Source organism: Marmota monax, unplaced genomic scaffold (genome assembly GCF_021218885.2).
Source record: "Marmota monax isolate L192 unplaced genomic scaffold, Marmota_monax_Labrador192_F-V1.1 WCK01_AAM20220418_F8-fsc00011, whole genome shotgun sequence".
NCBI lineage: Eukaryota > Metazoa > Chordata > Mammalia > Rodentia > Sciuridae > Marmota > Marmota monax.
Window position 1 is genome coordinate 20,678,258 of NW_026693082.1, and position 26,266 is coordinate 20,704,523.

General features: G+C 37.7%; 1 protein-coding gene and 1 long non-coding RNA gene across 2 annotated transcripts in view; one reads left to right on the top strand and one right to left on the bottom strand.

Moving 5' to 3' along the window:
- Window positions 1-402: 402 nt before the first annotated feature.
- Window positions 403-12,999, bottom strand: LOC124099111 (uncharacterized). Its single transcript, XR_006853829.2, has 3 exons — window positions 12,922-12,999; window positions 3,153-3,306; window positions 403-2,347 (listed from the first exon to the last, which is right to left on the bottom strand). It is a non-coding gene; the product is annotated as an uncharacterized LOC124099111 (long non-coding RNA).
- Window positions 13,000-13,056: 57 nt separating this feature from the next.
- Cpb2 (carboxypeptidase B2) overlaps window positions 13,057-26,266 on the top strand; it is a 48,365-nt gene continuing 35,155 nt past the window's right edge. Inside the window, exon 1 of the mRNA XM_046454110.2 lies at window positions 13,057-13,195. Within this exon, the coding sequence (XP_046310066.2) occupies window positions 13,059-13,195 (137 nt within the window). The 5' untranslated portion in view covers window positions 13,057-13,058. The remainder of the gene's footprint in view (window positions 13,196-26,266) is intronic.

Sequence of the window (26,266 nt, forward strand, 5' to 3'; positions counted from 1 at the left end):
CCATGCCCCCCCATATTCTGCCTCACCTTGGGCCCAGAGCAATGGAGGTGGCTAACCATGGACTGAAACTCGGAAACTGTGAGCTGAAAATAAACTTTCCTTTTCTAAGTTGTTCTTGTCATATATTTTGGTCATATCAATGAAAAGCTGACTAACATATCCTTAACAACTGAAGATGTTGAGTATGTGCTCACTGACCATTTGTGTATGTGGTAGTGTCTGTATTATGTCCTTTCATTGAACTTGTGTGTGTGTATGTGTATATTTTATATATATATATATATATATATATATATATATATATATATATATATATATATATATATGATGTTTTATTGCTTTGCTAGCAAAGGAGAAAAACCAGGGACTGTCCCAGAGGCTGTCAGCAGGAACAGGAGTTTTTTAAAGAGGTAATTCAAAGGCTACATTCCTCCTGGTCTCTGTTGGCTTGTAATTCTCTTGTTAATTTGGGAGTCATTTTTTTAGATCTTCAGGTGCCATCTCCTAGTCTACTTTGTTCCTGTGGTGGGTGTGTGCTCAAGAACAGACAACTCTGTGTAGGATGGGGGAGAAAGGTAACCTGCCCCACCTCCCACACACACCTTGAGATTAGAGAGGGAGAGAGAGAAATAAACATGTCTGTTTTAAAAATAAATCACAGTGGCAGAGCAGCAAGGGCTAAATTCAAAGCATAAAATTGACCACTGCTACTTTTCCCCACTGTCAATTTCTACATTCCATTTCAATGGAAAAAAAAAAAGGTGATTATGTCTCCAAGCTGCTTCCTGCTGAAAGAGTGTGAATTTGGGGGAAATGACCCTGTTCTCAGGTGGGGCATGGACAGTAAAGGGTATCAGCAACAGGGCAGTCCAGAGATCTATGGTGGCACTTGGTGGGATAAGGCATACATAGGGAAAGGATCATGCAGATGGCCAAGGGTGTCATGACTTTACTGTATTCAGTTTCCTTTTTCTCAAAGTGAACCAACATGGAGCAACCTGTACCCTTCAGGAAGAGAAGTGGGAGTTCCCTAAAGCTTAGGCAGCTGCTGGGATGGTCCTTCAGTCCCTTCCTTTACTCACATGAATAACTCCTCCAGTTTGACCAAGGGCAAACTCTCTGGTCTCCTAACTCTCCAGCATTTGGCTCTTAACAAGTCCACCAGCCACCTTGCTTCCTAAGTATGGAAGTGGGGTTGCTTAGAGCTCTGTCCTGCCCAGGAAAGCTGGGCTGCTCTGGGGTAGTATCTGGGGTAGATTTCTTTTTCTTTTTTTAATTTGCAAGTGTTCTTCAAATATTTGGGGTACAATTTCTTACCTAACATGCATTGTTCAAATGATTTCTTACAGTCCACATACTTTTCATTTATTAACAGTATCTTCTAAAGAACAAGTGATTCTAATTATGAAGTCCGTGTTTTCAACATTTTAATTTTTGATCTGTGCTTTTTGTATCATACCCAAAAAGCTCTAACTCAAGGTCACAAAAATTTGTCTTGTGTTTTCTTTTAGAAGTTTAATACTTTAGCTCTTAAATTTAGGTGTTAGATCTATCTTGAATTATTTATAAGGGGCAAGGTATGGATCCAGATGAATTATTTTGCATAAGGACATCATATTTTAAAGTACCATTTACTAAAAATACTGTCCCTTCCCCATTGAATTATCTTGGTAACTTCATTGAAAATCAGTTCATCTTATATGTATGAGTCTATTTTTGGACTCTCCTGTTCCACTAATATCTGTTTTTAGACTTTTTGTTCTTATGTCAATACTACACTGACTTAAATATTGTAGCTTTCTAACTAGGAAATTTTAAGTGCTCCAATGTTTTTTTTTTTCTTTTCAAAATTATTTTGGCTATACTAGAAACTTTAAATCTCATATAGAATATTATGTCAGGGATTTGATTTTGCTCTACTTAGAAGCTAACAAGATATCCTATAATTGTTTGAATGCTGGCGGAAAACTTAAGACAAAGTACTTTAGTACTTGCAGTACAGCAGGCATAAGCATCATCATCTGCATAATTATTTATAATTATTTAACAAGTTTCCCTTGTTCCCATGGGTAAGACCATGAGAAATTTCAACATTGAAACCAAAGTTTTAAAATGAAACCTGAATCTCTGCTTCTGCTAGCTTCAGAGTTTTTCTATTTCTGCTGGCTAGTTGCAGCTCTTAATGGTGGGGCTATGCCCTCCAGTGTTGCAGCAGACCCCATTGTGGTAGAGCAAAATGGGAACTTGAGCAGTTTAAGAGCTGATGGGCTGTGATTTTGCACACTGACACACAGCAGCTCTGCTTATTAACATTTCACCATGGAAGTTTGCAGTGGCTGACAGGTACCTGTAAAAGATAATGACAGTAACATAAGCAGGAAACAAAGCAATAGGAACAGAATAATCCCCCTCTAGGCTTAGTGCAGTAAAAAATCCCTAAGCTGTATAAACTAAGAGTCCCTAGGCCATTGAAAAGGTTGTGCCCATATAGGCAATGTAGAATGCACCATCCAATAGAATGGCACAACTCTCTTGCCTTGATGTACCCAACACTTGCTTACGTATAAAAGTAAGAGCCTTTCTGTGCTCGGGGCTCACACTTTGGGAATCATCCTTCTAAACCATGTTGCTTCTAGATCTTGATGTCTTACCCTCATTTCCAGTTACACCATCACCTGACTGTCAACTTTTAATTCTTTCTGGGTTCTGGTCTTGTGAATTCAAAGAATGAACTCAAAAGACCAGGATAAGTGAGTGTAACAGTAGGATTTATTGAAGAACAGAAACAGAACTCTTGCAGTGCAATAGCAGGTTTTCCATTAGAGTATGCTAATCTAGGCATTATATAACACTTGGTTAACTGCTATTGGTTCAATATGCTAATTAGGGCTTGGAAACATACTAACACTATTGGTCAATTATTGAGTCCCAACTTTCATTCAAGTCTGCCCCACTTCCATTTTCTTAAGGGCAGCTCAGAAAGCTGGAGGTCGAGGTAATGGGATGAGGCTGCACTGTGGTGTGAGTGGGCTTTTGTAAGAGTGCCCAGGTCTGGCTGTTGAAGGATGACAAGTTGGTGTGCCTTGGGTCACATGGGCAGTGGCTTGCCTTGCCTATATGGTGAGTCTGATGAAGCTGCCAGCAGTTCTTACCACCTGGATTCCAACCCATCTGGGCTGCCACTCCAGTGCTCCACTGCTCTGCTACAACTTCTCAGCAGGGACAAGCAGGCCAGCTGCGTGGCTTGGCAGCCAGGACCCATGTCAACATGATCCCAGGTAGACGTCCGCACATGCAATGATTGTACTGCAGGAGAGAATCGCTGAGTTTGAGGAGTCCCTTCTTTCTTTCTTTCTTTTTTAAAAATCAAGCTGTAAGCAAGCTTACTTTTTGTCCCAGAGTGAAACATCAGCTCATCCCTCAAAATTGTTCACTGACAGAACAACCTGAGAAGTGGCTTCAGTAAAGAATGGTCAGGACCTTGTTTGTTGGTCTTCCAAAAAAGATGTTTAGGAATGCAAGAGACATATGGAGGAGTAGTACTGAACAAAAATTTTGAATAACCTGTCAATTTCTATAAAAGAGGTTACTGAAAATTTGATTGGAGATCATGTTGGATCTAAAGATCAGTCTGGAGAGAATTGCCACAATGACAAAGTAGAGTCTTCTGATCCATGAATATGGTATACTTTTATACAGGTCATCATAATTTCTCTTAAGCTTTTATCTTGCACATATTTGAAACACTTAACTTCTAAAAATTTGACATTTTTATGGTACTCTTAACCTTCATTTTTCATTTAATCATTGTTAGTATATAGAAATATAATTGATTTTTACATACTGACCTTGGCTTTTTGAAATTTGCTAAGCTTTTTAGTTCTAATAACATTTTAGTATATTCACTGGAATTTCTTTGTAAGTGATAGTGTCATTGGTGAATAAAAGATAGGTTAATTTATCTTTAATTATATCTGCCTTTTATTTCCTTTGCTGGTCATTGTGCACTGGCTAAGATCTCCAACTTAATGCTGGATAGAAATGGTAGGCGTGGAGCCAGGCACAGTGATACACACCTATAATCCCAGTTACTCTGGAAGCTGAGACAGGAGGATCACAAGTTTGAGGCCAGCCCAAGCACCTTGTTAAGACCCTATCTCAAAATAAAAATAGAAAGGGCTGGGTATATAGCTCACTGGTGGAGCAATCCTAGGTTCAATTCCCAGTATTACAGGGTGAGGAGGGAGAAATGGTGGGAATGACCATTCTTGTTTCATTAACAAACTTAAAGGAAAAGCACTCGAGTAACCATGTTAAGTTTAATGTTAACTGAGGGTTTCTACAAATGCTCCCTTTCACACTGAGAGATTTCCCTACTGTTCCAGATTTTCTGAAAGATTTATATCATAAGTGACTACTAAATTTTATCAAATGCTTTTTCCAGGTGTGTGTTTTTAAATTTATTCTGTTGACATGGTGAATTAACTTAATTGATTTTGAATGTTGAAACAACTTAGCATTGTTATAATAAATCCTACTTGGTCATGACTTATTCTTTTGGCATATTGCAAAACGAAATTTGTTAAAATTTTGTTAAGGATTTTTATATCTATGTACATTTGGGACATTTGTTTGTAGTGTTCTTCTTCATATATTTTTGTCAATTTTTGGTGTTAGGGTAATTAACTTGGGCTTCATCAAGTGAGTTGAAAAGTGTTCCTTTGCCTTTTAATTTTGGGGTAAAATTATTTTTATTTTGTCCTTGAATTTCTAGTAAAATTCACCAGTAAAGTCATACAGTCTTGGAATTTACTGGAGAAGAAATTTTTATCTGTGAATTCAATTATTTAAATAGAGACAAGGCTATTCTGGTTATTGATTTCATCTTGGATGAGCTTTGACACTTTTTATATTTCAAAATATTTGTCCATTTCATCTAGGTAATCAAATTAATAAGCATAAATTATTTATAATATTTCATTATTGTATTATAATGTCTTTAGGATTTATAGGAATTTTCCTCTTTCGTTCCTGATATTGGTAATTTGTACATTGTTTCTTTTGTTCTTAATAAATTTGACTACAGGCCTTTCAATATTATTGATATTTTCAAGCTTTAAAGGACTAACCTCTAAAAGACAGAAAATAAAAGAAAATCTCAAGTACAACAAATGGAGCAGAAATGCAGAACAGTGTCATATGCTGATGGCACAAGGCAGGCAGTGGCATCCAGAGTGTGACTTCTATGGGTCTTGGGGACATCCTTGGTGCCAGATTGCATTTTTTTCCCAACTCATAGAAAAAAAGCAATAAAACTTCCTGGCAGATTTTTGTTTCTGCTTAGGATATGGAAAGTTGCACACAAATGTTGTTCCTACCTTAACAGTGAGAATAAATCGGCTGAATAACTTCCAAAATCATAGATTTTATAGCTCATCAGAGAACTAATATTGCAAAGGAAACCAATGAGTCAAAATTGGAGGATAGGCAATAGAACAGAAAGAGACCCTGTCTGAAGCACAATATGTTGGGTCTGCCAAAGTCAGAGAGCAGAACAGGAAATTGAGAGCAACGTTCTATTCATCTGGGTTCTACAGAGATTAAGAACTAATAAGAGATATAGATATGTGATAGATGGATAGATAGATATATAGATAGATAGATAGAGACCTAGATAGAGACATAGAAAGATATATACTCATATACAGGTAGGTTGTGTGTGTATGTGTATGTAACTCAAGGAAGCTTAATACAAGGAATTGGCTCATGTGGTTGTAGGGGCTGAAAATTTCCAGTATCTGCAGTCACTAAACTGGAGATCCAAGAGAGTTGATATGCAAGTTTCAATCCCAGTACAAGTCTGAAAGCACTAGAAGACTGTTATTCCAGCTCACTCTTTTATCCTATTGAGGCCTTCAAAGGATTGAATGAGGCCATCCACATTCAAATGCTAATCTTATCTCTAAACACCTTCACAGACACATACAGAAATAATATTTAAATAAATATCTGGGCACCCCATAGTCTAATCAAGTTGATACATAAGTAACCATTACAAATTCCAAAGGCACTCTGAGTCTTGGAAAGAGTACAAGACTGTGGTCATCTGCACAGGGAAGGGTCAGAAGGTCTGAGAGATGACATCTCTAAGGCTCAGGTGCTCAAGGCTGCTAATGTCTGAGGCCAGGGCAGGGGAGGAGAGAGAAGCCCCACAGGGAATGCAGGCCTTACACTAGGTAGGAGGCAGTGCCTGCCTGTGGCTGGGGGAAGAGGCAGGAGAGCTGAGAGAGACCCCTTTTATGGGAATACTGGGCCCACTGACAGAAGGAGGCAGAGAAGAAGAACTAAACAAACTTTACAAACACTCAGATGCCAACACCTCCTAGAGGAAAGGATTTGATTCTGCCCTCTAATTATTTGAAGTCTATGGTGAATAAAATCTAATAAAAATAACATCAAATCCCAGATCTACCTAGATTGGCTCAATCCTTCACACTGGTGATCTGAGAGAAGAAGATCTGTGAATTTTGGGGGGCATTGATAGTATTTACTTTGGTGCATATTATTATTTCCCACATCACATCTGTCATTCAAGAAAAATTTACAAGCATGTGAAAAAGCATGAAAGGTGATCCATCTTCAAGGTAGGACATGGTCAAAAACAAACAAACAGATTCAGAGTTGCCACAGACAACACACATGAACAGAGTGGATAATGCAATAGGGAGAGGAAAACTCAACACAAAAGTCCAAGCAGAAGGGTCAGAAATAAAATATATGAGAGATCAATCCATCGATTGATCAATAGATAGAGATATACAGTGTGTGTGTATGTGTGTGTGTGTGTGTGTATAGAAGAACTGAAAATTCTTTCAACACATTTATCAGCAAATTGGAATAACTGGGAAAAGAATAGGTGATTGGTAGAAAATGTCTAAACAAGAACAAGGAGAGAAAAGGAGCAAGAAATAAAACAGAACTATTCTAGTTATTATTGCTGTGATAAAAAGAAAAATCACTGCAAACTTAGGGTGTAGACCCATATGAACAGTCAATTGATTTTTCACAAGATGTCAAAGCATTCCATGGGGAAGGAGGGAGGTCTTTTAAGGAAATAGTGCTGAAACAACTGTATATTCATAAGGTAAATTTAAAAACCTCAATCCTGACCTCAAATAATACACAAAATTAATTTGATATGAATCATAAATCTAAAAGCAAAAGCTAGAATGATAAAAAAAAACTTCAAGACTATTTTCATGACCTTGAGTTGTTCAAAATTTCTTAGCCGATGCTTTCCAGAAAGCATTAACCATTCAATAAAAATTGATAAATTGGACTCCGTGAAATTAAAAAGTTTTGCTCTTCAAAATACATTAACAAAAAAGGGCAAGCCATGAAGTGTCAGAAACTGTCCACCATATGTATATCTGACAAGGCAGTTGTATCCAGAATACATAAATAACTCCTACAAGTTAATAATAAAAAGATAACTGAATTTTTCAAAAAAGGAACTTCTCAAGGTGAAAGGAAAGTGACCATAACACTCGGAGCAACCAAGAGATCTTTATTGCAGCAGTGCAAAAGAGAGAGAAAGAAAGAGCGGAGAAAGAGAGAAGAAGAGGAGAGGAGAGAGTGAGTGGGAGAGAAAAAAAGAGAGAGCAAGAGACAGAAAGAGAGACAGAGAGAGCAAGAGCAAGAGAGTGGGGCCCGGCAGGAGGGAGTTTTTTATAGCCCAAATCTAATGGGATCTCTGGGTCTGCAAACTGCCTTGTTGGTGTACAGCAATTGGATCATACAGTGTCATCTTCTGCCTTCAGGCAGATGGGCCAGGGGCTAGATGTGGGTTTCTGTTGCACCAGACGGGTGGGAGTCGAGTGTTCAGCTTTGAGTGGGCTTGAGTGTTCAGCCTTGAGTGGGGTGGAATGTTCAGACTTGACGCAAACAGGTGTTAAAGGACCAAACAGAGGGGGGTTTGAGCATGTGGGTTATTCTGCAGTTAACATTCGTTCAGCCTGCCCTGCAGACAACTTAGTTCAGCCTGCCCTGCACCTAACACAAGGGAAGATATATTTACTGTGTGTGTATACATATATATCAGACAAAAGACTGAGTTTCAGAAAATATAAATAACTCCCACACATCAGTAGTAAACACAAACCATCGGATTAAAAATTGGACAAATGATTTGAACAAATACTACATTTTTCCCCACAAAAATGTGACCAATAAGCACAAAAAATTTCCTCAACACCATTAGTTATTGTGGAAATTTAAATTAAAGCCAAAATTAGAGACCACCACACATTTATTAGAATAGCTTAAGATGAAGACAAATGACTGCATGAAAGAATATAGACCAACTAGGACTCTAACTCAACATATGTTGTTTTGGGGAACCTAAAACAGTTTCATCACTTTGTAAAAAATTACAACAGTTACTTATAAAATCAACATCCCTATTTCTCATCAAAACCTTTCAAAGATATTTATTTAAGAGAAATGAAAACATTTATCCACAAAAATTTTAGATATTCTAAGTACATATTGTCTGTATGTATTACAGTCCCAAACTGAAAACAATCCAGGTGCCATTAATAGAAGAAGGGATAAACACATTCATAAAATGGAATGCTACTCAGCAATGAAAAGGAACAAGCTACTGGCCCATGCAACATATGGAAGGCTCTTTAAAATAGGCTAAACAAAAGAAGCTGGACATAAAAGAGCGAGTATCATATGATCCCATGAAGTTTGGGAAGAGGCAAAAACTAATCTATGGTGATGGGATCACAACAGTGGCTGTTGGAGTAAGGGAAGCTTGACTGAGGGATACAAAGATACTTTCTGGGTTGATGGAAATTTTCTATCCTCGATAGGGCATGGGTTACTCAAGCATTCACATTTTTGAAGACTAATCAAGTTGTACATAGTTTGCACATTTCACTGCATGTGCCTCATTAAAAAGGACAAAAATGCTGTCACTGCTACATAGGACTGGTTTATAAGTAGCCACTGGTTCTGTAGGAGATAGAGGAATAACTAAGGCAGGAGTAACTAAGACAGTAACTAAGTCAAGCCATTGAAAGCCACAATATTTTTATGACTTAGAAACTCCAAAATGTGGTGAGCCGTGTTTGTAGACCGTTGCCGCCATTAGAAGATGGCGCCGGTCTCCGTTGTGGATCTCGGTAAACAACTCCTTACTAGGGAAAGTTGGCGCGCTGTCCCTCAACACCCTATGAGAAAACCCCGCGTGGCAGCTTTGGATTGGACTTGAGTAAGCTTTATTAGGCTATGCTTGGGCGCTCGGCGGGGGGTCGCTAGAAGATGATACTTGAATCAAGGCCTGAATAAACTGCTGAAAGAAGAATCCTGTGTCGTGTTTTCCCTTGCCGGCGAGGGGGCGCGACACCAAAAAGCACTACAAGTCAAGGTTCTGGACTGGAAGTTCAGGGGCTACTTGAAGGCATGTGCAAAACAGAGATGGGAGACCAGACAGACAGGAACCAGAAGATGAAAATTCCCTACCCAAAAGAAGATGTCTGGCTCCAAATAAGTCTGCAAACCAGTATTCCAAATCACAGAAGAAATAAATTCCAAGCAAAGTGGCAAAAAAAAAATCAACACTCAGATCATGAATTTATCCCTATACAATTAATCTTATAGAGCAGTGTTGCACAGACAGGATTCTCAACCACAGATCTGAAAGAGGGACGGGGATATAGCTCAGTCATAAGATAACTTGCCCAAGTACCATGCATGAGGCTGTGGGTTCAATCCTCAGCATCAGCACAAAAAACAAAGAATGAAAGAATCTCATCCATAAAAGATTGAACAATAAAATGGCTTTCCATAATGTGTTAGTCAACTTGTTATCACTATGACCAAAATACCTGGCAAGAACAACTAATAGAGGAAAGATTTATTTTAACAAACAGCTTCTGATGTTCAAGCCATGACTAAGACAGAAACATCACACTGGAAGGACGTGGTGGAGTAAAACTGCTCAGTTCATGGCACCCGGGAAGCAGAGACTGAGGATGAGGGGAGAAAAGGGTCAGGGACAGATAGGGTCCCCAAGAGCACACCCTCACAGACTCAGTTCCCCAGCCATGCCCCACCTGCCCACAATTACCACCCAGTAGTTCATCTGGCTGTCATTAATCCATTTGCTGGACTCATCCACTGATGAGTCAGAGCCCTAATCATTGCCTAAAAGCCCCACCTCTGAATCTTGCAGCATTGGGGATCCTGCTTTGAACACAGGAATTTGGGGAGAAATTCCAGATCCACACCAAAACAATATTTTTAATGTTGACATAAAAACAAAATTGGTAAACATGAAAAAGAACCAGTTGTAGAAGATTAATATAGCCATTAAAATAATTTTTAAAATCACCTCCATTGATTATGTGTTCTAAACTGCCCTCCAAGGATGGATTAGTGAATTTGAAGATAGTGCTGACAAACTCACTCAGAACTGAGCAGATGGAGACAAATATTATGGTTTTTAAAAACTTAAAGACTTGAAGAAATCAAGGAACTTCAGTGGGAGCCTTGACAAGGGACTAGCAGAGATGCAACAGCTGAAGAACTTTTTTTTTCTAAAATTGAAGAAATATCTAAATCCTCAAATCAAAACTACATTCTATGTACTGAGCAAGATAAAAAAAAATAAGTCCACATATAGATCAGAGTAATGGATCTGAGAAGAATCAAGTATAAAGACAATCCCTTAAAAGCCATCAAGTAGAACGAACAGCTCACCTGCAAAGGGAACAATAATTCCTGCCATTCAACGGTAGATGCCAAAGGACAGAGAAACATCTGTCACTCTACATTGTTACATGCAGCTAAACTAATATTTGAAAGTGGGGGAAGAATAAAGTTAATAAGAATATAATTATATTATGAAAATAATATAATAAAGTTAATAAAGTACCCAGAATGTACCCTTTATAGATCTTCATTAAAGGAAATTACTAAAAATTGCACCAGTAAGAAGAAATACAATTCAGAATGCATTCATTTTTGTGTGCTCTCAAGGAAACATGGAACAAAATATCTGGCACAAAAATTAATAAAAAAATTTGTCAGTGTATTATAGTGTTATAGTTAAAGCTTCATCCCAGAGTTTCATAAACTGACTTCCAGACCACTCACGTATAATCAAATCAAGCCTTTATTGAAGCACGCCGTGACTGGCGTCGTGACTGACCAGAACATAAAGCTGTTCCCCTGATCAGCCCCAAACAATTGCAAGGGCGATCCTTATAAGCCTGAAAACCGCAAAAGGGATGTTCGGGGGGTCTAGCCAATGCAAGCAAGCCAGGTTACAGAAGCGGAACAGTGCAGTCAAGCGGAGGGAAGCCTAACCAATCACAGTTAGCCCAGTCACCCCAGTTACAGAAACAGAGCCCCATTACCCTAGTTACAGAAACAATGCCCCATTAGGTAGTTACGTGTTCTTAAAGGTTTCTATAGCAAAAGGAATAGAACATCTTGCCCCAGTCATGACCCTTCTACTTGGCATGGTTGTTTTACAGGATGAAGTCATAAAACAAAATGGAGTCACATTTGCTTCTACTATCACAATAGTTCTTGACTCTTTAAAGTTGCCTTTTGCATTAAAAAATTAAAAAGGTAGAAGTTACTTGGGTTAGTTTTTCCCTCTCTTCTTCAGTGTGGCTATTATTCATCTGAAACACAGGTTAATTTGCTTTAATTTGAATGCCTTTTAAAATGTATTTGTTTATTTGCTTTGAATATGTGAAAACTTAACATGGCTCTCCAATTCAGAATTAGTCAAAAAGGTTTACTTAAAGAAGTGTCCTCTCCCCCATTCCCTCTACCCAGTTCTTGGTCACTCATCTTTTCCTTGTAGGAAACTCATCTCGTAGGTCACTCATCTTTTCCTCATTGACTTCCATCCCCTTCCTGTGTTTCTTTCTACACATATGATCAGATACAGATTCATAAAGGTAGTTTGGTTGAGGTCACCTCAATCCATTGTTTGTTTGAATGATTTGTAATCTCAGAGGGAGCAGTTTGAAATCTCCCTCTTCTCTTTCTCATTTATTCATTGTGGATAGGTTGTTTATTTTGCACATTTGCCTATCCAGACCTCAAAAGTATTCAAGTGCATTTACCAATGGGAGTGGGAGGAGGGGTAGCAGGACTCTTATCCACTTAGAATATGAATATGGCCTTGGGCTAGACTGGTATAATGGAACCTTCAAAATGATGGGTAGTGGGCCTTCATTTAGATGATAGCAACTGAGGTGACCCTCCTTAAATAAAAGTGATTCAAAGCTAACCGATGTCTATTGCTGAACCAGCCCCAATGACATGGTATTCCTTGCTGTGGGTGAACCTTTCATTCCATATGGTCAAGGAAAGATATTTTTAAGCACCAGTTATTGTGGCACATTTCCATAGTCCCAGCTACTTTAGAGGTTAAGGCATGAGGATTACAAGTTCAAGGCCAAACTGGAAAACTTGGTGAAACCCGTTTTAAACTTTTTTTAAAAAAAAAAAAAAAAAAAGGAAAGAGATTTTTGAATGGAGATTCTATAATCCTCCATATAAACTCTGCTTCTTAGCCTTATATTAGCCTCAAATTTGGGGAAACCCCCTCCACACTTCTCATATCTTCATCTAAGCTTGAAAGCTACAAAAAAAAAAAAAAAAAAGTCAAGGAAGACAGTTTTAGTAGTTTGATCAAGATCTTCCTCAACATGGACATGATCAATCAGTATTCAATGGCTGTGATTCTGCAATGAATCAGACAAGACAAGATCCTGGTCTATTACCAGCCTTTCATTCTTGTTCAGACACCCCCTGAGGAATTAAACATTCTCTAGACAATATAAACTAAGAAATAGTCTCAACATACTTTCTTTCTGAGGGTTCACTTACCAAACAACCAGCCAATTAAATAAATGTGCATTTCTCTTTCAGGGAATAGAAATGGAAGCTCAATTGACTGAGCCACAGGAATGAAACACAGAAAGGGAACATGCTGTTATATTTTAACTAGTATGTAAAGAAGACTTATGCAATCAGCTCTCAGAGCCCTTCTTCCAGAGAATTCTGTTGTACAGCAAATCTCTGTGGGGATGAAGCCTCATTGCCTTGGCCTGCTCATAGCTGTCGTCCTCCTCTGTAAGCAGCATGGCTTTGCCTTTCAAAGGTAACTCACTAGATCCCTACACGGTGTGGGGCTGTTTTCCTTGCTTTATTTTCTCTCATTGAATGGAGTCAGGGTAGGGGTTTGGGGAACAAATTGTGAAAGCTTGAAGGCCAGCTCTTTTGGACAATTTTCAAGTTGTCCTGACAAAGGAGTGGATGTCAATACAATGAGCTATCATTAGAGATAGTGTCTTTTTGCTTTTCTGGATCTACTTTTATTACAGGAGAATCCTGAATGATAGCATATTCAGTGTCTATGAATAATAATAACATGGGATCTTTTATAAAGGCATTTATTTGTATCCTAACTAAGAGATCACATGATTTATATTTTCCCTGTCTCTGTGTATAGATTTAACTAAAGATCATTTGTTTTTCTCTTGTCCATAAGATGGAGAAGAGGGTAAAGTCATTAAGTAAAAGATTTGGATCATGCTTGGAATATGAAAGGAAAAAGAGCTATGTTTTAAAGAACACATACATGAATACATCTAATTCTTATTTTTGACTAGTAGAATGATTCCCTTAGATATTCTATTATAAACTACTTAGAAGAACACAAATGAACTCATGCTAGAGCCTACATAATACATGGAGTGAATAGTTCCAGGGTAGATGTATTATTGGAATTTACCAACTAGTCAATTCTTATACTTTTTAAAATTAATATTGCTGCTTCCTTTGGTACTGTCTTATTTTTTTCTTTTCTTTCTTTTTTCCTTCTATGATTTTTTTTTTCTTTTCTAATTATCTCCCTCTCCTCATTTTTGTGAACAGCAAAGACAGAAGGAATGTATAACAAAAGAACATATCAGAAAGCAGGGAAAATTCTACCAGACACCCTTTTCTGAATAAATAAGCATAGAACAATAGTTCAGAGAATAGAGCTTAGAGCATGGGCCCAAGCTGTGCCTATATATGATTACTGAAGAGTTGATAGATTCATTTTTGTTCAATGTAATTGTTGAATATCAAGTAAATTGTGAAATAGTGTTTGTTACTGAACTGATATGGGAGTCAGAATTGCTAGAATAATTGGTGACTTGTCTCTGTATTTTACCAATATATCAGATGACTGTGATTTCTAAGGTCTTTGCTAGCTTTAATAGCCTATAAGTTGATGATTGACTTTAATTAAGGGGAAAAAAAGAGGAAGGAAAGAAAATCGATTATATCACGTCCAACTTGGTTAATGTCGACAGTGACAGTATCATTGACAGTGAGCAGAAAGGAAGGAAAACTATGGTTATTTAGCACCTAGGTTTTTATTTGTTCTGGACACTGAGCAGTGTTACCTGTTTAATTGCTTACAACCCTACCCCCTAGGATTTTTTTTTCTTTTTTCTGAGACAGGATCTTGTTATGTTGCATAGACTGACCCTGAACTCCTGGACTCAAGAGAGCCTCCTGCCTATAGTGCTGGAACCACAGGTGTACGCCACCACACCAGGCACACACTAGTCATGTTTATGGATATTTAATAGGGAGAAGAAATTGGGCTCCAGAAGAAAGAATAAATCATAAGAGCAAACAATAAGTGTAGAGCTTAGACTGGTTAGAAATCCAAACTTCAGCCTTGTTTCAATCCTATACTGCATAGCATGACTTCTAAGGAATCTAGAAATTAGGAGCCAGTTTGAAGGGAAGTCAGCTTTAGTCACAGTGAATTTAAGAAGATAGTCCATTGGGAAAATAGCCTGGAAGAGAGGCAGGGGCTGGAAGTCCTCTCCTACTGGCAGGTGTACATATGGCCTCAGAACCAGCACAATATAACTATCCTCGGAGCTGCCTGTAGCAGACCATGGGATCTTGGTACTCATGCTCACATCTAGGCCGCCATATATTTTTTTTTTAAAATAAGGTCTGAGTAGGTTGCCCAGGCTGACCCTGAACTCCTGGGCTGGATGGATCCTCCCAACGCAGCCTCCTAAGCAGCTGGGATCACAGGTGCACACCCCCTGACTTCAGGCCGCCATCTTGATTCTATAATGAACTAAACTCCTGGGTAAGATAACACATTGCAAGACCCACCAAAGGTTTTACCACATGTCTTCAAAATAAGTAAGTACATAGTGCTTTAGTGGGACTAAGCATAATGGAAGTGAAGGAGAAAATAATGAAAAAAATGAGTGAAAAAAACTCTTCATGCATGGTTTTCCTATTTTTTGCTTCAGCACGTACTCAGAAAACTGACAATTATGCTTAAAGAGAAGAATAAAATATAATCAACCAAATAATATCCCATTGAAAATATTCAATACTTTTTGCATACTTTGGGGGTCCCTGTGGAGTGAGGGTGGGGGCCGGGGAGAGCTGGCAGAGGCATAACTGAATCCTGGTTCCAATCCCATCACTAAAAATAACACGGCAAACTCATCTCTCTGTGAGTAAAAATAATTTTTTTTTAAACCAACTGTTTCTGAGCTTTTCTAGGAATGGGCTATTACTAAAGCTAAAAGGGAAATCTAATTTCATTCAGAGCAACAGCCTTTGATAAATTATTTCTGGGGGCAAGAATATAAACCCTTCTAAAAAGAACTAATGGTCTGGCTTTTTCCTAAACTGTCTTTGTTATTGTCTTTTTGTTGTGATCATTTTCCTAATAACAGTTTATATTCAAGTAATCTCTTAGTGGCTGATTTGTGGATGCATTTTGATAAATCTCATCAGTGAAATGCCCTGGAACAATGACAACAAAAAAATTTAAAGGCATAAATACCATATGCCAAAGACAAAAGCAGCCAAAAAAAAAAAAAAAAAAAAACCCTCACATATCTCCATATTCACTTGATTTTAAAGGCCAAATGCTATAAAGAATAAAAATAAAATACTATCTAGAATCTTGTAAACAAAGTCATTAATTGTATTGTGCAGTGATTACCTAAGTGCAGCTTGTCAGCAGGGACTATTTATTTGGAAAAAAAGAAAGTGAGAAAAAGTAGGAAGGAACCGGAGAGTGGAGGAGCATTGAGGATAGAGGGTTTCTGAATTATTAATAGGCCACAGGAAATGTTCTTTCTGTTGACTTCATATACTATCTGGCTACCTGGAGACCAGTTTATTCTGTTTCATTTAGCTCCTACTGATATATTATTTTCATCTCAAAGAACAGACGACCAGTGCACCTAAAACATGGTAATGCTTATAGCAAAATTGCAGCCTTGGGCTAGGTTGCATTGTTCAGAAGCATCTCACCAGCTTCTCAAATTCAACATAATCCTTCAGAATTATGACAGGTGTGATCCTTCCCCTGTGAACCATAGTAGGGAACAGACCTTGATGAACATAATCCCATTCTTAAAGGGGAAAAGGCAGAACGTGTGGCATAGATATTAAAAACTCAGGATCTGGAGAGTGGAACCTCAGTTCTGCTAAACAGCTTTGGACAATTTATTCATTCTCTTTAAGCATCACTTTGCTTTTTTAAAAAAATTTTTAAGTGACCTGTTATTCCTTTGCAGTTGCACTTTTTATTCTATTTTTTGGTACAAGAAATTTTTTTTCTCAAATGGTTATTGTATAAACACTATAACTGTATTATTTCAGGGATGAAATAAAAATCCATCTTTACTTTTCACCTCTCACTGCTTCACTGACATTTTATGTAGTGGGATTATCTTTCTCTGCTGGTGCTCCCACTCCCAACCCATACTAAGGATTGAACCCAGGACTTTGCACGTGCTGGGTAAATACCACTGAGCTACATCTCTAGCCCTCTATTTTATTTTGAGACAGGGTCTTCCTAGGTTGCCCAGGCTGGCTCCAAATTTGCAGTCCTTCTGCCTCAGCCTCCCTAGTAGCTGGCATTACTGGTGAGTACAGGCCTGTGTCACTACACCCTACCTCCCTGCTCTTGCATGGAAAACTTCATGGCTTCTCAGTTCACTTCTTAGTAACTGACAGTCTTTGGGTCATGTTAAAATATGAACAGGAGCAGTGGCACACACCTGTAATCCCAGCAGCTTGGGAGGCTGAGAAAGGAGGATTGAGAGTTCAAAGCCAGCCTTAGCAATGTAGTGAGGCCCTAAGCAATTCAGCAAGACCCTGTCCCTAAATAAATATATATTTAAAACAATCCCCAGTATCTAAAAAGAAAGAAAGAAAAGAAAACAGCCTCAATTTCAAAATTAGAGTATCAAGTCCTATTAGGTATTATTCAGATATCTCAATCTTTATTGTTAAAAGAAAAACTTTTAGCTGAATTAAATTTAACAGTGTTTAATTAAGCAAAGAATGATTTGGAAATTGGGCAACCCTCAGAATCAGAAAAGATGCAGAGAGCTACATTCATTTATGTTCGGAAAACAGAAGAGAAGTACAGAAACAGCTTGAATGGTTATTTTTGGTGTTTGCCTTATTTGGACATGTTTGGATCAGATAGCTAAAACTCAACTGCTTTGATTGGCTCAGACACAGCCAGATGTTAAAAAAAAATAAAACAGGGCTGGGGTTGTGGCTCAGTGGTAGAGCGCTCACCTAGCATGTGTGAGGCCCTGGGTTCAATCCTCAGCACCACATAAAGATAAATAAATAAAGGTACATCTACAACTAAAAAATATTTTTAAAAAATAAGTAAATAAAACAAACAAATAAACAAAACATACCTAAATGAGGCTTTCAGTTTGTTTTCCTTCTAAATTAGGTTGTACTTCCTTGTTAGGGAGGTCAGAGGCATTCCTCAGGTCAAATTTAGCATAATTTAATTTTATAGGAAAATAACCCTTCATTTCTTCACCCCTGACTCTTTTGGAGACCCCTCCCACCCTTGTTCAGGAATTCTCTGGATCAGAACTGATCCATCTTTTTATGGGTAGTCACTTGGGACTACATCTTTCACTCCTGAGAATTTTGCTTGGTCCTCTGGATCCTCTGCTGAGATTCCCTTCCTGCTGTAGATGGCCCTATTGGACAGCATCTGGGTCATAACTGCCCAGCTTTAATCCCGCCAGCATCTTGCATCTCTCTGCATTTATATGTCTCTGTGTATAAGATGACATATGCAGGTTTAGCTCTCTCGGGAGAAACCAAGGTGCCAATCCTTGCATGCCTAAACTGGAGGAAACATGGAACTTTCTTGCCAAAGTCCTCCCTGCTAGGTGGAGGTGAAGGGACTAGTAGCACCAAAACTCCATCCCCTTTGGGAAGGTGGTGGTGCCAAAGAACAACTTGCTCCAAAGAAATACCAACTTGCTTCACAAATCTTGCTTCTCTTCTCTGTTTTTTATAGCCTCTCTCTGGTAAGTAAGGGGGCACAGAGTTATGAAATTAACTTTCAAACATTATAAACTCAGCATAGGATGATCTGACTGACCTTCATTGCATTACCTAATGGCACTTTGATCAAAATCAAGTAGGAAAAGTTCAGTTCACCACAATATAAGCTCAAATGTATCAAAATATTTGATAGTAAAGTTTTAACCTTTTGTATAATTATACACTTCAACATTTCCTAACTTATTTTGTAAAGTTTCAGAGATTTCCTCCCCCCACTCCATTGTTATAGCTTTTACCTTAACAGTAAGGGATAAATGTGGGGGTTCTGCCAACTACTATGTACTTCCATTTCAGTTATACATTTGGGGAACAGGGTAATGATCACTGGGGGATTTGTGGACCTAATGCACCTACTATGAATTGGACTTAGGCTAGAACTCCAGGGCCCCAGATTTCAGCATTATATTTGACTCTACATCAAACAGGTCTCAAAGTATCTTAGTTTTCCCCCTTTCTGTAGCATGCAGAACTACCTGAATAAGTTGCCAAAGGTCTATTTGGGATAGGTCTGCAGGAGTCTTGATCTTGTGGGATGCTTTCTGTATTATTGTAGGGTCTTTCCTTGTGGGGATCTGACTCTTCCTTCAGAAAGAATTTTTGGGCCTAAGAACTGACTTGGGTTTGAAACTGGGCAATAGATGAATAACTAGAGCAAAGTCATGGAGCAACCTGGGTATGGAAGTGTTAGACATGTTAAAAAGAGACTAATACCCCTGACATCCTAGTTAGATCCTTCAGAGATATTACTAACATTCTGCTAGGATGGTTTTTAGAAGCTTGGAGAAAACAGTGGTATGCACGAAGTGAACTGGTAAAGCCACAACTAAAGTGGCAACGGTGGGAAATGGAATCAAAAGACTCATAGAATGTGACATTTTTGCATAAAAATGCTATGTAAGGCCAGAAAACCCATTGGGTGACTATGCTCTGCTATGGACTCAAAAGAAGTTCTATTTATTAAGAGAACAAGGAGTGTGCTAAGGAGACAAAGCTCAATAGTGTCTCTTTCACAAAGTGGTTTTTTAATACTCATTTCCTCATTAAGTGAAAAAAAATGAGTTCATTTTGGGTTATAAAAAAGGTAAAAAATGGAAAAGCATAAAATCAGGGAGAAAACAATTGAAATTTCACCCCCCAAAGAGAAAATCTTTTAATATTTTAGTGGTCACCTTTATATTATTTACCTTTCCTGCATCTCTCTGCATTTATATGTCCCTGTGTATAAGATGACATTAGCTGAATAATACATACACCTTTGCCCTAGGAAGACCTTTCTTTTAAAAATCAATCTTTTTTGCTCCCTCTGCCTCTTACCTTCCGTTGCCATTTTCCACCCTCCAATCAATGTCACCATGTCCCTTTATATACTCATGACTTTCTTCTGCTTTCAACACAATAAGTTTTTCCTTTTTATCTCATAGTCTGCCACGTCTTACTTCTCTCCCTTAATAGAGCATGAAAATCCCAAGTTAATTGTTATAAATCAAACTTATTTTTTTCTAATTGCAAAACACCCTAAAATGTGGACATACCATGAACAGTCATCAATTCTGTTGTTGATAAGCATTTCCATAAGTTTCCAGTTATTGTTACCATATTAATACTGCCATACATACCCTTAAACTCTTGTCTTTAGTTGTTAGTGGCTGAAGAGTTTATGTTATGTTTGTATTAGGGATTGACATAAAATTTCCCAGTCTAAGGTTTCTGTGAGCCATTTTCCCTCTGAATCAAGTCTCTCTAGGGCTATTTTCTGTTTCTAGTATTTAGAATCCTTTAATCAAGTTTCCCAAAATAAACCTATCTTCTTGCCTGCTGTCAATCATGTTACTTTCCTAATTCCTAATTACCTATAAGATGAGTTCCAAATTTCTCAGTATGCATCCACAACCTTCTTAGGGGGAGGACTAAAACAACTTCTCAAAGTCACTTCTGTTTAGATACCGTTCTTCTCTTTGCCTCCTCACCTGCGTGTTGGCAGCAGTTAACAGGTTGCTACCTCCCCCGCTGTTCCCCTGGTCTCCTGCCACTGTGAGACCCTATGCTCTCTCACATATTCTGACATATTTTCGTGAATAATGACAAACAGTAATTATCATAACCCTTTCTGTACTTTTGTAGCTCTTGGTATTTCTCTCTTTTTTTTTGAATGAAAGTTATTATTTGAAATATTTTCAGAGTTTCAGAAAACTGGCAAAGATAGTAGAGTGTACCTCCCTCACCCAGTTTCCCCTAATGTCGACCACCTTATCTTATCATGATATACTTGTCAAAACTGAGAAACCAACGTTGGTCCTTTACTATTAACTCCAGATCTTATTTGGATTTCATCATTTTTTCCACATGTTATGGTTTGGATGTGAGGTGTCTCCCAAAAGCTCATGTGTGAGACAGTGCAAGAACATTCAGAGGTGAAACGATGGGTTTATGAGAACCTTAACCCAATCTGTGAATTAATCCCCTGATGGAATTAACTGAGTGATAACTAAAGGCAGGTCGAGTATGGCTAGAGGAGGTGGGTCATTGGGGGCATGAGGTATATATTTTGAGGTATATATTTTGCATCTGATGAGTGAACTCTCTCTCTCTCTCTCTCTCTCTCTCTCTCTCCACCCCCCCCCATTCTGACCATCAAGTGCGCTGCTTCCCTCCGCCCTATTCTTCCACCCTGATGTTCTGCCTTATCTCAACCCCTGAGGAATGAAGCTGGCTGTATGTGGACTGAGCCCTCTGAAACCATGAGCTCCCAAATTAACGTTTCCTCCTTAAAATTGTTCTTGTCAGCTATTTTAGTCACAGCAGCAAAAAGGCTGACTGAAACAGCCCTTTTTCTGTTCCAGGCTCCAATCCAGGGTACCATGTCACCATGTCGTTGCCGATCAGTGTCTTGATCATCATTTCATTGTTTTGTCCAGATTTTTAGTTCTTTCGGGCAGGAGGGTATACTGGTCCTTATTTTTCCACGTTAATTAGAAGCAAAGCCTAAAATTAGTTTTAAATAAAACAAGAGGGAAATGTTTTCCTTCTGATTTGAAAACTATTTATCCCTATACCTCAAGGGCAATGTTTTAAGAAAAAATCCTGTTCAGTTAAAAAAAATGGTCTCCCCTCTGGCAAATATCACCAATATAGCATAATTTTAAATAACTAATTTAATTAATTTTAATTTTTAATTTTTTTATTTTGCAGTCCTGTGAATTGAACTCAGGAGTGTTCTACCACTGAGCTACATCCTCAGCCCATTTTAATTTTTTCCCCACATTTTTAAGTTGGTGCATTATAGTTGTACATAGTGTTGGGATTTGTTGTTATGTATTTGTACAAGCACACAATATGACAATATAATTTGGCCTGTATCACTCCTAAGCACTTTTACCCCCTCTCCCTACCTCCCTTTCCTCTACTGATCTCCCTTTGATTTTCCTGAGATCTGTCCCCACTTTTCTTTTCCTTTTTCCTCTCTAGCTTTTGCATATGAGAGAAAACATATGATCCTTGACTTTCTGAGTTTGACTTATTCTTTAACATGGTGGTTCTAGTTCTATATATTTTCCTGCAAATGCCATAATTTCATTTTTTTATAGATGAAACAAACTCCATTGTATGTATGTATGTGTGTGTGTGTGTGTGTGTATATATATATACATATATATATATATATATATATATATACACACACACACACACCACATTTTCTTTATCCATTCATCCATTGATGGACACTAAGCTGGTTTAGTAGTTTGGTTATTGTGAATTGTGCTATTTAAAAAAATGGAAATGTATGTATGACTGTAGTATAATGACTTTAATTCTTCAGGACAAATGTCAAGGAGAGGTATAATTGGTTTACTTGGTGGTTCCATACCTAGTCTTTTGAGAAACCTCCATACTGATTTCCATAATGGTTGTACTGATTTATAATCCCACCAATAGTGTAAAAGTGTTCCTTTTTCTCCATATCCTCTCCAGCATTTATTATTATTTGTATTCTCTCTGACTGTCATTCTGACTGGTGTGATATTAAGTCTCACTGTAGTTCTGATTTTCATTTCCTAATTGCTGATGATGTTGAACATTTTTTCAAATATCTGTCAGCCATTTGTATTTCTTCTTTTGAGAACTGTCTGTTCAATTCACTTGATCATTTATTAATTGAGTTATTTGGGGGTTTGATGTAAAGTTTTTTGATTTTTTTATATATTCTAGATGTTAATCCTCTGTTAAAGGAGCAGCTAGCAAAGATTTTCTCCCATTCTGCACAGTCTTCACATTCCTAATTGTTTACTTTGCTATTTAATTTGACACCATTTCATTTATTGTCTCTTGGCATTATTCCATGAGCTTTAGGGTCTTATTGAGAAAGTCGCCACCTATGCCTAAAAGCTGCCCTATGTTTTCTTCTAGGAGTTGCTGGGTTTCTGATCTAATTTCTAGGTCATCGATCCATTTTGAGTTGATTTTTGTGTAGTGTGAGAGATAAGGGTCCAGTTTCATTCTTTACATATGGATAACCACTTTTCCCAGCTCCATTTATTAACATGATTGTCTTTGTTCAATGTATGTTTTTGGCACCTTTGTCAAAGATCAGATGTCTGTAGATGTGTGGGTTTGTTTCTGTGTCTTTTATTCTGTATTATTGGTCTATGTGTCTGTTTTTATCCCAGTACCATGCAGTTTTGGATACTTTAGCTCTGTAGGATAATTTGAAGTCAGGTATTGTGATGCCTTCAGCATTGCTTTTTTTGGCTTAAAATTGCTTTGGTTATTCCGGGTCTTTGATTCTTTCAAGTGAATTTTAGGACTATTTTTTCTAATTCTCTGAAGAATATCATTAGTATTTTGATGGGGGTTAGATTGCATCTGTGTATTGCTTTTGATAGTATGGCTATTTAAACAACATTAATTCTGTCTGTCCATGAACATGAGAGATCTTTCCATCTTCTGAGGTCTTCTTTGATTTCTTTCTTCAGTATTCTATAGCTTTCATTACAGAGGTCTTTCACTTCCTTGGTTAAGATTTATTCCTAGCTTTGTCTTGTTTTGTTTTTTGAGGCTATCATGAATGGAATTGTTTTTCTGATTTCTTTCTCAGCAGATTCATTGTTGGTGTATAGGAAAGCTATTGATTTTTGTATTATGATTTTGTAAACTTCTATTCTGTTTTTTTTAAAATTTTGAAAAAGGGTTTCACTAATTTGCTAAGGTGATCCTCTTGCTTCAGCCTCTGGAGTAGCTGAGGTTATGGATATGCACTATTGCACCTGACAGCTTAATTTTAAATTAAATAGCATGGTTTTTGTGAGGTTACGAGAAGGTATCCTGGAAACTGGTCATTGACGCGAACGCCTTTCACACAGACCTGCAATCCCTCACCTCACTGATGCCTTTCTTTATCTAAATATTTTTCTTTTTGAGGGGGGACGGGTAATCAGGGATTGAATTTAGGGGCACTCGACCACTGAGTCATATCCCCAGTCTTGTTTTGTATTTTATTTAGCAGGGTCTCACTGACTTGCTTAGCACCTTGCTTCTGCTGAGGCTGGCTTTGAACTCCTGCCTCAGCTTCCTGGGCTGCTGGGATTACAGGTATGCACCACTGTGCCCAGCACCTAAATATTTTTAACCTTCAAATTTTGATAGGGTGCTTCAGATATGAGGAAATTTGTTAAGAAATTCTTCTCTTTCTGAATAAATAGTATGCAAAAATAAAGTAAGTGCATGTTGAGTCACACTAAGAATCACTAAGAATCCCTCACAGCCCTAGCAAGAGTTGTAAGACAGAAAGAAATATGAAAAAGCAAAAGTGAGAAAACAAATTAAACCAAGTGTCAGGGCTTAAAACTGACACTGACTCATATGCTCATATCATTTTTAAAAGCATGTAAATAAAGTTCAGACCCATCCAAGATAAAAATTCATTAGAGTAGTAGTTTCTTCAGGCAGACAGAAGGGATCTACCAAAAAATCTACAAGCACTCTAATGGTGAAACATTAGACAGCTTTTATTAAATATTATGATCCATGTATTTATTTCTCCACTTTTGTTTCGCATTATACTGGCATCAAAGCCATCAGGATAAGAGAAGGGAGCAAAATAGAGACTGTATAAGCAGTGAAACAAGAAGAAGGAAAACTTAGTATGTGTAGTTGTAATGATTGCTTGCAAAGAGAAAACTCCTCAAAATATCTACATTAAAATTATGGAATATGAAAAAATGTTCATCATCTCTAGCAATCAGAGAAATGCAAATCAAAACTACTCTAAGATTTCATCTCACTCCAGTCAGAATGGCAGCTATTATGAAGACAAACAACAATAAGTGTTGGCGAGGATGTGGGAAAAAATGTACACTCATACACTGCTGGTGGGAATGCAAATTGGTGCAGCCAATATGGAAAGCAGTATGGTGATTCCTTGGAAAACTGGGAATGGAACCACCATTTCACCCAGCTGTCCTTCTCCTCGGTCTCTACCCAAAGGACTTAAAAACAGCATACTACAGGGACACAGCCATATCAATGTTTATAGCAGCACAATTCACAATAGCTAAACCGTGGAACCAACCTAGATGCCCTTCAGTAGATGCTTGGATAAAAAAAGTGACATATATACACAATGGAATGTTACTCAGCAATAAAAGAGAATAAAATCATGGCATTTTCAGGTAAATGGATGGTGTTGGAGAAGATAATGCTAGGTGAAGTTAGCCAATCCCCAAAAAAAAAAAATGCCAAAAGTTTTCTCTGATATAAGGAGGCTGACTAATAGTGGGGTAGGGAGAGGGAGCATGGGAAGAATAGACGAACTCTAGATAGGGCAGAGGGGTGGGAGGGTAAGAGAGGGGGCATGGGGTTAGAAATGATGATGGAATGTGATAGACATCATTATCCAAAGTACATGTATGAAGACACGAATTGGTGTGAATATACTTTATATACAACCAGAGATATGAAAAATTGTGCTCTATATGTGTAATATGAATTGTAATGCATTCTGCTGTCATACATAAAAAATAGAAAAAATTATTGAAATTACCAAGAGAAGTGAATAGAAAATTGATATCAAAAAATCAACTTAATTTCTATATCTTGATGATAAAGAACCAAGAGATGGAATATTAAGTTGCTGTTTACAAAAGAAAAGGCATCTGCTGTTAAAGCACGTAATTTTAAAATATGCAACATTTTAAAATTAGAAACTATGAAACTTTTTTGAAGGCCATTAAAAAAGGCCTAAACAAGTAGGCAAACCTTTCTTGTGTACTGATGAGAAGACACAATCATGAGTATATCAGTGTTTTTCAAATTATTAATCTATAAATTCAGTGTAATTATAACAAAAATCTAACTTTTTTTCATGGAACATTATAGGCTGATTTTTAAAATTTACATAGGAAAGCAAAAGATCAAACCAAGAGGCTCTTTAAAAGAATCAGGGCAGAGGGACCCTCCTCCTCCTTCACATATGAAGACATAGTGAGAAGGTGCCATCTCAAGAAACTGTCCCTCTCCAGATGACAAATCTAATCTGCTAGTGCCTAACCTTGGACTTCCTAGCCTCTAGAACTCTGAGAATAAAGTTTCTGCTGTTTCTAAGGCCCAGTGCCTTCACATGCTGGAGAGGAATGGGGTCTCTCTCAGGTTTCTTTTATGTGGGTACTAATCCCATTCATAAGAGCCGGGCCTCATGCCCTCCTCATCTCCTAATACTGACACCTTCAGGTTAGTGTTTCTACATTTCATTTAATAGGTACATAAATGTTCATACTAGAACAATTTCCCACTGACACCACCAATC